Source organism: Pogoniulus pusillus, chromosome 2, assembly GCF_015220805.1.
Source record: "Pogoniulus pusillus isolate bPogPus1 chromosome 2, bPogPus1.pri, whole genome shotgun sequence".
Lineage (NCBI taxonomy): Eukaryota > Metazoa > Chordata > Aves > Piciformes > Lybiidae > Pogoniulus > Pogoniulus pusillus.
In genome coordinates this window covers 11,811,042-11,823,136 of record NC_087265.1, presented here as the reverse complement: position 1 = coordinate 11,823,136, position 12,095 = coordinate 11,811,042, and the positions used below count along the sequence as shown (strand labels likewise).

Here is a 12,095-nt window from a genome sequence, read left to right as displayed (position 1 = left end):
GATGACTGAAATTAGTAACAAGCTCACACAGCCTAATTATTCATAACTATGCTGTGTTCTAAAGGAATTGTCCCATATTCTTCAGCACATTTTATGGAGAAGAGTTCCATAGCACTGAATTTCCTTGTGACAATTTGGGTGAACAAAGTCTTCCTCTTTTCTCACCCTGTGATCTGTACCTGTGTTGTCTACTCCCAACAATTTTCATTCAACACAAAAGGGAAAGTATAAAACAAGTGAATCTAGCCAGGTTTTTAAATTTCTTTAATAAAAACTCTGTAGTATTGAGTTAAGGTAACTGTATTCAACTGTCTTCTTCCTTGCGAGTATGGCAAAATTACTTTGCCATATCCTCCTGTCTTTCATCTCCCTTCCAGTCTTTCTGAGCTGAAAGATAAAAGATATTCACAAAAAACAAAACCATAAAGATCTCTAAACATGAAGAAAAAAGAGCAGTTTAAATTGGAAGTAACTATCTGCCAGATGTTTTGCTCCAGGTAGGCTTTTCCAATGCCACAAGCCATTTTAATGACCATCCAATCAACGAGAGAACTGTCGACCATCTGATTTCTTGTTAATGTGTTTGAAGATTTTAGCTTTGTGGACACTCTTTGACTTCTGGTAACCAAATCCTCCACCTCCACCTCTTTTCTGTAGTCTTCTGCCATGGTTGCTATGCACATCTGGAATTTTATTGGTTAAAGAACTTAAAAAGGAGTAATATGAAACATTGCTTTTTAAGTACCACAAGAGTTATTAATGTGAGAGGGGAAAAAAAGAGCATTATACAGTAAGGAATCATAGAATCAACCAGGTTGGAAGAGACCTCCAAGATCACCCAGCCCTGTCCAATCAACTAGCCCTATCAAATCACCCAGCCCTAGCCAGTCAACTAGACCATGGTACTAAGTGCCTCATCCAGGCTTTTCTTCAACACCTCCAGGGACGGCAACTCCACTACCTCCCTGGGCAGCCCATTCCAATGGCAAATCACTCTCTGGCAACAACTTCCTCCTAACATCCTGCCTATACCTTCCCCAGCACAACTTGAGACTGTGTCCCCTTCTTCTGTTGCTGGTTGTTTGGCAGAAGAGACCAACCTCCACCTGGCTACAGCCTCCCTTCAGGTAGTTGTAGACAGCAGTGAGGTCACCGCTGAGCCTCCTCTTCTCCAGGCTAAACACCCCCAGCTCCCTCAGCCTCTCCTCATAGGTTTTGTGTTCCAGGCCTCTAACCAGCTTCATTGCCCTTCGCTGGACATGTTCCAGTATCTCAACATCAATCTTGAATTGAGAATCCCAGAACTGAACACAGTACTCAAGGTGTGGCCTGACCAGTGTCTAGCACTAGGATGGAATGGAATGGTTTGAAGCTTAGGGCGAGTAGGTTGAGCCTGAATCTTAGGATTCTTTAGCACAAGGTGGGTGACTCTGGAATAGGTTGCCTAGGGAGGTTGTTGATGCCTCCTCCCTGGGGGTGTTTAAAGCCAGGTTGGACAAGGCCTTGAACACCTGAGTCTAGTAGAGAGTTGTCCCTGCTCATGACAGGGAAGTAGGAGTAGATGATCTCCAAGGTCCTTTTCAACTTAAGCCACTCTCTAATTTTATAACTGCAGACAAAACTAGAACTTTCAACCTGTGGAACTAATTAATGTTTTTATTCCTCCAGCTGTCCAGCTAGGTTGGACCAAGTACTACTGCTTCAAATTCCATCTACTGGAGGTTTGGGATTGATATAGACAGTCTTCTATTTCATGCTCTCATTCCTCTCTTTCAATGGTCCGTTATTATTAAACTTATGAGCACGTACCTTGCAATGGAAATAATTTTCAATGGAGAACAGCACTCTAGAACTTGCAGGCATGCCTACATCACAGTTATCTGACACACCACAGCAACTGAAGCATGTACAGCACATGCATGCACTAAAACACATATGTCTGTAGGCAAATGGTGCAATTTTAGTATTTGCTTTGGTAAATTTGTTGAACAATGCATTTATGTGATTAATAGCAAAAAAATGTATCAAAATCTGAAGTAACACAGGAACTTCAGTCAGCTGCATTTAACATTTCTAATGTAGAAATTCAACTTTAAAACACTGCAGTAAAAGGATACTGAGGTCAACAAATGGAGGAATTTTAAAACCAAATGAAAGGCAGACTTTGGGAAGATCCAAGTTATTGACATCATAGATCTGCTTCAGAGAATGGGAGTCATAAGCTCTAATATAAGCTTTGTATGCTTCCTGGGCTGACTTGTGAAGGAAGTAGTTCTTCTCAATCAGTTTTTCCAGCTGGTAAGGTGGGTTAAAAAACACAACAAATGAAAAAAAAAACAAGTGATACATTCAGTTATAGCTGTAACAAGTGTGTAAATTATATTCAAGCATATTATTTAGTGTGTTAGTTGCACTAACATTCACTATTCATCTTTTAAGATACATGTTATTCACAATAAATCTGAACATCAGGAACTCTTCAACAAAAACTACTCAAACTCTGCTTGCTATGCCAGACAAGAAGCTGAAAGTAGGTTTATATCACTGTTTATATCACAATATATTGTGATATATCACTGTTTATATCACAATATATTATATTTGTGATATAATGTAAAAAAACCTTCCAATTCTTCCGAGGAAATTTGTACTGTATAATGACAAAATTTAGTACTAGACTTTAAAATTAATCTTTAATTTCTAAGCATTTTATGAGTTTATTGTCATCAAGGTACAATATTGTGCAGATTTATTGCACACTACAGAGACTGTTTCAAACGAGCACACCTATTTTTAAACTGCAGACTTTGCTTTGCATTCACCATGTAAATTATTATAGATATTCAGAGTAGCTGTAACATGAAGTCATTTCATACCTGAGACTGGATGTCTGAGATCTTTGACCAAGAAAATTCAAATTCACTTAGTGGTACCTTAAAAAAATACAAGAAAACATCAAGATAATTTATACTATGTAAATAGTATATCTATTTAAGACCTAAGACAAATGGGAAAAGTCCTGCTAGATAGCAGATTTCAATACACAGCTGTATCTCCAAATTACCTTTACATCAACATGCCAGTATTACCACTTCCTTTAAGCTAGAGTAATAGATACTCATTATGACACTTTTACTCCTTCTGCTTTAGAAGTTACACCACTTCTAACTAAAGTGGCAACAAGCCCATAAGGAGAGCAGTCAAGAAAAGCTTAGGGTACACTTTCTTTTGGAATTGAACAAAATGCAATTGATTTTTTTAATAGAAAAAAAAATCCTGCACAAGCAATATCTGGGTTTTCATTTCCTCTGGGTCAAACTCCCACTATTCTTCCAACAAGATTAAATAGATAGATAAGATAGGTAGGTAGATACATATATATTTTAGTAAGACAAGTTACAGAGTTGCAGAACAACTATAAATACCCTCAAATATTTACCGTTATGCTCTTGACTTTAAAGTCAGGTGTCAAATTAAATATTTTCTAAGCATTTATTGCTTAAAAAATTAAAATATTTGATTAATCATGTCAGGTTTTGCCTTTAAAAACCTTTTGCACAGTAAAACAAAGCAATAATAATATCTAGGCTTAAGTTTACCCTGGCTTGTTTTAGGTAACGAAGAAAGCCCAGTTCTTCTGGCCGTAAGATGAGCAGAGCATGTCCTCTACCGTTTATGCCTCTAGCAGTTCTACCAACACGATGAATGTACTCCTTGGAAAGAGTAAGAAAAACATTCAATCAGTCTTTCAAACATACAGTAATTGAGCAGCTTTGCAGAAACCCTCCTAATTTAACATGAGTGATGCACCACCCATTATTTTTAAAGCCTGACACATGGATTAGGGAAGTGAAATGCTGAAGATGCAAAGAAAAGTATTTTACCTTTTAATGAACAACAACAACAAAAAATTATGTCTGCTATGACTGAAAATTAAACTTTTCTTTGGGCATATTTGCTGCGTATATTTGTCAAACTTCTGAGTTTTCTGGTCTTTGTTTATACTGATTCAAAGAAGATTACTTGTATTTTAAGTAAAAATCAAATTTCCAGGGGAAAAGCTGTTAGGAGACTCAGGGATGTACACATATAAACTCATACTCCTCCTGGAAAGTGTTTCGTTTTTTAGCTGCTTAGATTTTAAAGTCATTTAACAGAACAATGTTTTATAAAGGAAGTACTGAAAAGGTAACAAAGGTCTCAGCTAGGTGCAGCATTTCTTAAGGAGTTGGTGAAATAAACTAGAATAAATCAGTGGCTAGATACGAACATGGCTGAATCCTGATCTCTGTCTAGCTGCAGTTTCAGCTTTTCTCTGCAACTGCATTTGTAGCTAGGATTAGATTTGTTGCTATGAAGCTTCTCTATTTCTTTAACTTACTTTTGGATCATCTGGAGGGTCATACTGGACAATCCAGTCAACCTCAGGAATATCCAATCCTCTGGCAGCTACATCGGTACACAACAGTATTCCAGATTCTGCATTACAGAACTGGAAAAACGTTGTAGTCCGCTTGGTTTGTTTCTGCTTGCCCTAAAAGGAAAGAAAAAGGTGATGAAAGACCAACTGAAAAAAATCCACAGTAAAGAAAGAAATCCGACAACTTGTAATCTTTAATCTAGTTTCCATTTCCCATTTCACATAATCACTGCCAAAAATATGAAAGAATTTTGAGACTATTTCCACATCCTGGAGTTGTACAGACCCACAGTACAACTACGGTCAACAGCACAGAGCTACATGAATTGGCATGTTTCAGAGACTACAATGTATCTTCCAAAGCATCAAAAATCTGGTTGCATAAGAATCCTTTTCAGGAGAGCTTGAAGTTAAGAAAAAGGGCATCTATAAGACTAGCAATATGTTAGACAGATTAGAGGTTAAACCAACCTCATAGCTGTAATTGTTGTGTCACAGTAGAGTGAAAAAAAAATCCTCCAAAGTACAAACCAAAGAATATTTGTGGTCAGCTACAACTGTTTCATAAGCTTTCAGTCAATTATTTCTCCTAAATTATACATTTAGTGATTTGAAACAAAATTTTAAAATACTCCTCCAAATGGTAAGAATTGACATAGTAAAACCAAACATAACTCTGGCCTTTAGAAAAAGCACCCAGCACTTCAGGGATCACTGTCTGGATGCCTCTGACAACAGTTTTGCTCCACAAACTTAGTTTCAGTGCTTGTGAAAGGAAATGTATTGAAAGAAAACAGAAAGCTTTTTACACAGAGCCCTGGTTTGGGAAATAGGAAGATTAACAATACTGAAATGCTTTTATTATGCAGTCTTTGCTCTTTCTGCTTTCTCTACAGACTAATCAAGACCATCAACAGTTTTCTAAGCAGAGTGTCTGTTAGAAACTAGACAAAAATAAACAAGGATAATGTAAGGTCAGTAACAATTTAAAGGTATATGACATTAACTAAAAATAAAGCAATGAATAAAAATACTTACGTGGATGGCCAAAACAGGCAGATCAATATAGTTGAGTAACTCATAGTGGTACTTGACTGACATACATGAAGAAAAAAATACCATTAGTTTCTTCTTCCGATTCTTCTTGAGGAATGTGAAGAGCAAAAGGAATCTTTTTTCAGATGGACACACTACATACCCCTGGAAAATGTTTAAATGTTGTTATACAAATTAGCATGGAACAAACTTTTGTTTCAGCAATACAATGAAATCTGGGAAGTGTTACACTGTGAGACAAATATGCCAAATAGTTATTTTTCCAGCTATGTTAAAATGTTCCAGCTATGGGTTAAAATGTTCAATGTATTGCCTGCCCCTTAGCTGCACAATTGAAACTCCTTAAGATGGTATGAAGTAGGCAAAAAACCCTAAATGTACTAACTTGAAATATCAGGTAGTACTTTTTAATCCTCCAAACCAGTCTCAAGTTTAGAGAAAAGTAATTACTGTATACAATTAAGATTAAAGAACTCTGAATTACTGACATTGGGCATGAAAGAACAGCATCAAGTTCTTAACATTTGTTATGATTGCAAGAATTTTATTTCACAGCTTTCTTGTTGCTGGTTTACCCTACTAAGGTAATGCATAGCTACTAGTAACTTTATAACAACACTCATCATCACACCTTGCCAACAGCACAAACACATAAACCACTGTGCACCACAAAAACCACTGTTTTGGTGAGAAGAACTAGGTTACAGGCTGTGAAAGGGAAACAGTGGTGATGTCTACTTCACTCACAGGCTTGCTGAGATGTATAAGAGCAAGAATCCAAACACAGATAAGGCATTCAGGCACTCTCTCTAACCTAACCTGATTAATCCACTTACTTCCTAACTCCCTGGCTGACCCTCCATTCTTCCTTGGGCACAAGGCAACAACTGGGGTAAGGTAGAGAGGGGTGGGAGAAGGTGGAAGGGTGGTTGGGAGCCCCTCCTGGGGACTCAGGTTTCTGGGAGGGCTGTTGTGTTTCTGTATTACCTTTTACCTTGTATATTTTTGTACATAACAGTATATATATTGTAAATATCTGCTTGTATATTATGCTAAGCTGTAAACATAAAAGCTTCATTCAATTTCCAGAGTTTAGACTGGGTGATTTCTAAAGTGTGTGGGGGGTGGGTAACTTCCAAACCACCATGGGAGCGTAGGTCTTTAACATAGATAAGAAGAGACAAGTGTAGGTAACTACTGGTGTTTTATGAGATTTTATATCACCTGTTCTGCAAACATTAACTAGATGCAGATAATTTACTATAGTTAGCAGACTGAATAAAACCCTTGAGGCAGCTTTGGCCTGTTAGGATGATAAACACCCTTTAAGACAGTGCTGGTACAACCCAATTAAAAAACACACAGGACTTGTTACGTTCACAGATCGTATCCCTTTAGTAGCATAAGTACTTCACCTGTTCAAGACCATCTACTGTTGCTGTCTCCTTGTTATCATCAACCCCAACATACAGGGGCTCTTTCTTCAGAGAAATCTTTGCCAGATCTTCAACCTTTCTGGTTTGTGTTGCAGAAAAAAGCATTGTCTGTCTGCGCTCTGGAAAAAAAACATTTATTTTGAAAGAGCTTCATTTGTCAGAGAATTAAAATAGCAAGTCCAGAAGTTCCTAGCTACAAACTGTCCTGAGCAAGTCTACCTTTTTTTCTATTAACTCCCAATTCAACTAAACTGCTACTGACAGAGAGAGGTGCATAGTTAGATAATGAATTGTATAGGATGCTCACTTCAGTTGCCCACAGCCCCAAAATCCTAACAGTTATCAAAACACAATATTCTCTCTCTGTGGAAAAATGTTAATAATAATTTGCACTCCAATTTAAACACAAAGCAATGATTTAAATAGAGGTAAGTCTAGTAATTCTAATTATAAACTGATTTCACTCCCATGAGTATTGGAATGTTTTTGTTAAAGAAGCCAACCAACCAACCAACCAACAACAAAAAAAATCATGCTAGAGATTGTGCAAGAAAAAACTTTTAAGTGCACTGTTGCTGTTTCTCTTGTGAAACCAGTCTAGAACACAGACATTTGTGCATCTTTTTTAGCCATATAGCAACGTGGCTGTACTGAGACTCAATGACTGCAAAGTTCTCAGAGCAACTGTAGGAAATCTGCAATGCCTCTCAGCTCAAATACATAGCCTGATCCTGTAACATTTTCTCATTACAGGAGTACATGGAAAATGCACCTGTTCCATTCCACAACTGCAAGAACAGTAACAACTGTTCTTGCTGATCACCACCACCACCTTTTTTTTAATTTTTCTCTTTTGAAATGTCTATTTTCCTTCCTAATGGGACAAAACCAAATTAAATGTATGCAAAAAGTTTATTTATAATTTTCCACTTAACAGAGATGTCACTTTCCCACTCCTCCTTCCCTTCCCATTTTTATCGTTGTTTATTAACCTTCTTAACAGGATGTTATTAGATTTATGCATTTGCATGTTAAATATGAAGATCTGAATTTTAAGATACAGAACCACCTGTTTTTTCTGTGTTATTTCCATGGGTGGTTTTCTTTCTCCATTTTGAAAATCAAAAGGGAGAGCCACGTTGACTGAGAATGTGTTTAATATGTCAATTACACGGAATAACTGCATGAAAAATTAAGACATTTTTAAAGTAAACACTTAAAAATCCTTAAAATGTTGCTTTTGGAGGCATGAAAAACAACTGAACTGCAAGTCTGGAGATCTTTCTCCTTCTATGTAAGTCTTATTAGAAAATAATGAATTCTAGGAAATAAATGGGCAGAGGAAAATGAAAGAATGAACAATGTTAAACTAGAAGGATTGTACATGAACAGAATTACATCCCTATAATGTGCAGGTAAACTGTCAGATAAATTATATTAAATGAAGTAATACATAATAGTTATCAGAAAAAAAGGACAGAGTAAGATAGTCACTCTGAAGTGCATTTACAGATCCATAAAAATTCATGACTTCTCTTGTAATAATCGAGTCATAAAGATGACATAATGTTAGTGAAATGATTTCCAGGAAAGACTTTTTTTTCCCCCCCTTACTTGGTAGAAGTTTTATGATCTGTTTCATTTCTTCTTCAAATCCAACCTCCAAGATACGATCTGCCTCATCAATTACCAAACACTGCAAGTTCTTATACATGAAACCTGGAGTGTTCTGGAAGATTAACAAATTCAGAGTCAGACAGGGAGAGGAGTTTTATTATGGTTTAAAAATGCAGATTAGACACCAGTGTTTTACTTACCTGCATATGATCCAGCAGTCTTCCTGGTGTTGCTACAATGATGTTGATTCCATTTCCAAGTTTCTGTGCTTCTGCTGATCTGTTACTGCCCCCCATTATCAGACCATAGGTGTGAACATGATGATTCATAAGCTCTTTAAGAACTCCGTAGGTTTGCATTGCAAGCTCTCGAGTGGGAGAAAGAATAATAACACCTGTTCCTAAAAAATATAGCAGAGCAGAAAGAGTTATGACTTGTCCCATCTTCCTCCTAGCCACATCTCTAAATGGCTGTGTCACAGTACAATTCAGCCATAAACTGAAGAGCCTTACCATTTCTAGGCATGAATTTTAACTTGTAGATGAGCTCTACTGCAGGAATAAGAAACGCAAGTGTTTTGCCACTGCCTGTTTTCGCAGCTGCTAAAATATCCCTGCAAGCAGCAAAGTTAGAAAGAAAGAAGTATTTAGTCGACTGTGCCAAGAACAATCTCATTTTGAACAAGGCTGGTAATGTAAAAACATAACATGGCTTAAAGGAAACCAACAGAGTTGATATTAAAATCTCAGTGGCAGACATGGTCCACAGCTATTGGTGACTGTCTCTAGACACAGTGAGCCAGCATCTTTGAGATGTACTGACAAGATGACTAGTAAAAAAACTTCCCTGTTTTCAAAACCAAATGGAAAGCAGTATCCACAGGCTTAACCTAAGCAACTGCTTACAGGCAACACAGATAGAATTTTTAACTTCTATTAATGTCTGTGAACAGAACATATGAAACATGAAAACATATTTAAATAAACCCAAACCATTTAGCTGTGAAAAGTTACGTCCTATGTACTTAAGTTTGCTAGCAAAATGTACACAATATTTGGGGTTGATTTAGATTGAAAGGATCCATTTCTTACCTCCCTTCCAAAAGTGGCTTAATACTCTTGTGCTGAATTTCAGTCATGTGTGTAAAACCCATGTCCTCTATGCCTTTCAGTGTGTTCTCACTGACAACACCAGCCAGGGAAGTAAAAGAATTGTCTTCAAAAGCACCTGAAATCATAGAATCAACCAGGTTGGAAGAGACCTGTAAGCTCATCCAGCCCAACCTATCACCCAGCCCTATCCAATCAACTAGAATGAGGGAAATTGAAAAAAAATCAAATTTATTTAAATTTCATCTATCCTCTGAATTACTCAGTTAAAAAAAAACAAACAAAAAACAAACCAACAAAGCAAAATACTTTTTCATATTCTTTTCCACCATAAAATCTGAAGACACTATCAAGATTCTATGTATTAGTGTGTTCCTAAGGACCTGCTAAATTTACTAGTCATGCACCTCCACCTTGCCTTTCACTGACTTTTCTTCCTCCTCTACAGTTACAAAGACTAACAGGACTATGTATATAACCTAAATTTCAGTCATCAGTAACTGACTAATAGCTGCAACAGCTGTACAGTTCTACCTTGGATTTATAAAGTTCACCTGGAAACAGCATCTTGCTCTGGAATAAAGTGTTAGAGCATGGCTTTTTGCACATGCAGGAAAAAGAGAACACAAGATACCTGTTAAACCTAGCGGTAAACTGGGCACTTCATCCTCCTCCTCTTCTTCCTCCTCTTTTTCTCTGGAATCCTGCTTATGGTCATCTTCTGCCTCCAGAGATTCATCTTCTTCAGTTTTGGCTTTTTTAGTTTCTGTATCTAGGGAGTGATTTTAGAAAAGAGAATTCAGTTAGAGATACAGAGGATATGTTCACCACTAAAAGTTGTTTCAAAGGATTAATTTCTTTAGTCTCTTTAGTCTGTACACCAGTTACAAATGTCATGCATTTTTTTTGCAGCGGGGCAAAAGATGGGGAAGAATGTTTCTAACTTTCTGAGGCAGGGCAAAGAATTCAGAAGCTTTTCACATACAACAAACCAGTGAAACTTCATACAGCCCATATGTACTTTTCTGCAGAAATGTGGAATCAGGTGCAAAACTATTCCCAGTGTGGTCACCTGTACTGACATAATGTGTAATGTAAAGGGTTTTTTTTCCTCCAAGTACCTGAATCCTCAGAGAACTACATGAAAACACCTGTTTGCATTATCATAGCAAAGACCTAAGGGGCAGAAGTTTCAAATATATAAAATTACACGTATAAAAGTATCAATATGTATAAAACTATATAAAAATCTACCAGTATTTGCAGGATGCAATTTTTTTGGTAGTTTTCCAGTGTCATTTCATAATACACAGATGTTGCTCATGGCTAGATGCACTGCTAAGAAGATCAACTGGGGGCACATTCAAGGACAGAACTTGATCCGTCTGCCAAAGCTCTGCTCTGAAGGACCTCGCATGTGTTTGTATAACGAATATGCAAAACATTCGAACTTAATGTCACAAAGCAGAATCCTCTGCAACGACCAAATCGGTTGCCTCCGGTTTAGAGCTCAAATGTTACAGCTGGAATAAGAAAACAGGCAACATTGCAGACCTCCCGGGCTTTCACACCTGCACCAGACCAACCCAAGGCACTCCTCTCGGTTCTCTCCGATAGGGCGGAAAACGCAAGTAGCGGGTTTGGGGAGGGTCTCTCCGAGACTAACTCAGCCCTGGGAAACAAGCCGTATTTATTAAGATGAGGTACCATCCTCTGCATTGGCTGCCGCTTTCCTCTTTTTCTTCTTTTTTTTCTTTTTCTCCCCGCCGCTGCGGCCGGCAGCCTCCGCAGTCTCCACCTCCTCCGAGGCCGCCCCGGCCGTCACCTCTTCTACCTCTGGGGCCGCCGCCGCCTCTTCTTCCTCCGGAGGGCTCTGCGGCAGTCCCTGGCCTAGCGGAGGCACTGCAAGGCACGGAGACACGTGTCGGAAACACGGAGAGAAAGAGAGAGAGAAAGAAAGAAAGGAAAAAAAAAAACCACAAAGTCAGCGACAGCTCCGCAAGGCTCAGCGCGGTAGAAGTTCCGCAGGGCCATCCGCCCGTCCCGGTCGTACCTGCACCCTCGGCCTCCCGCAGCTTCAGGTTGCGCTGCCGCAGCTTCAGGTTGCGCTTGTGGATCTTTCTGCGGAGCAGCCGCATGGGCAGATTGCCCGCGGCAGCCACTGACACCGACATCTCCGCCGCCTACCCCTCTCACCCGCCACACGTGGGGACGGCGGCAAGGCGCATCCGGACCCCGCCGGAACTCCATGCCCCGCCGGGCGCCAGGGCTGACGGGGGGCCCGCAGCGGCCTCCAGCGGACCGGAGGAGACAGCGCAGCACAGCCAGGCGGGGCCTGCGCCTCCCGGGAGCCGTGTGAAAATGGCAGGTCATCGGAGGAGTGTCTGTTGGCAGAGCTGGGCGACAGCGGTGCGTGTCCTGCCGGGGCTCTTTACCCGTCTCCCGTCCCCGTAGCTC

At 39.1% G+C, this 12,095-nt stretch overlaps 1 protein-coding gene across 1 annotated transcript; it reads right to left on the bottom strand.

Moving 5' to 3' along the window:
- Positions 1-247: 247 nt before the first annotated feature.
- DDX18 (DEAD-box helicase 18) lies at positions 248-11,876 on the bottom strand. The gene is made up of 14 exons (XM_064156321.1): positions 11,692-11,876; positions 11,346-11,540; positions 10,273-10,410; positions 9,621-9,756; positions 9,042-9,142; positions 8,730-8,929; positions 8,527-8,641; positions 6,892-7,031; positions 5,459-5,620; positions 4,382-4,534; positions 3,600-3,713; positions 2,877-2,933; positions 2,118-2,295; positions 248-683 (listed from the first exon to the last, which is right to left on the bottom strand). The coding sequence occupies exons 1-14, from the start codon at positions 11,810-11,812 to the stop codon at positions 541-543; spliced, it is 1,953 nt and encodes a 650-aa protein (XP_064012391.1). The 5' UTR covers positions 11,813-11,876; the 3' UTR covers positions 248-540.
- Between the last annotated feature and the right edge of the window lie 219 nt (positions 11,877-12,095).

What these genes read in the sequence shown, in the direction of transcription:
- DDX18 (XM_064156321.1), bottom strand. Translation starts at nt 11,812, where the DNA reads ATGTCGGTGTCAGTGGCTGCCGCGGGCAATCTGCCCATGCGGCTGCTC. An exon ending in AAAATTCATGCCTAGAAATG is followed by an intron (nt 8,930 to 9,041) that starts GTAAGGCTCTTC and finishes TATATTTTTTAG; the next exon opens with GAACAGGTGTTATTATTCTT. An exon ending in CAGTAGATGGTCTTGAACAG is followed by an intron (nt 5,621 to 6,891) that starts GTGAAGTACTTA and finishes AACATTTTCCAG; the next exon opens with GGGTATGTAGTGTGTCCATC.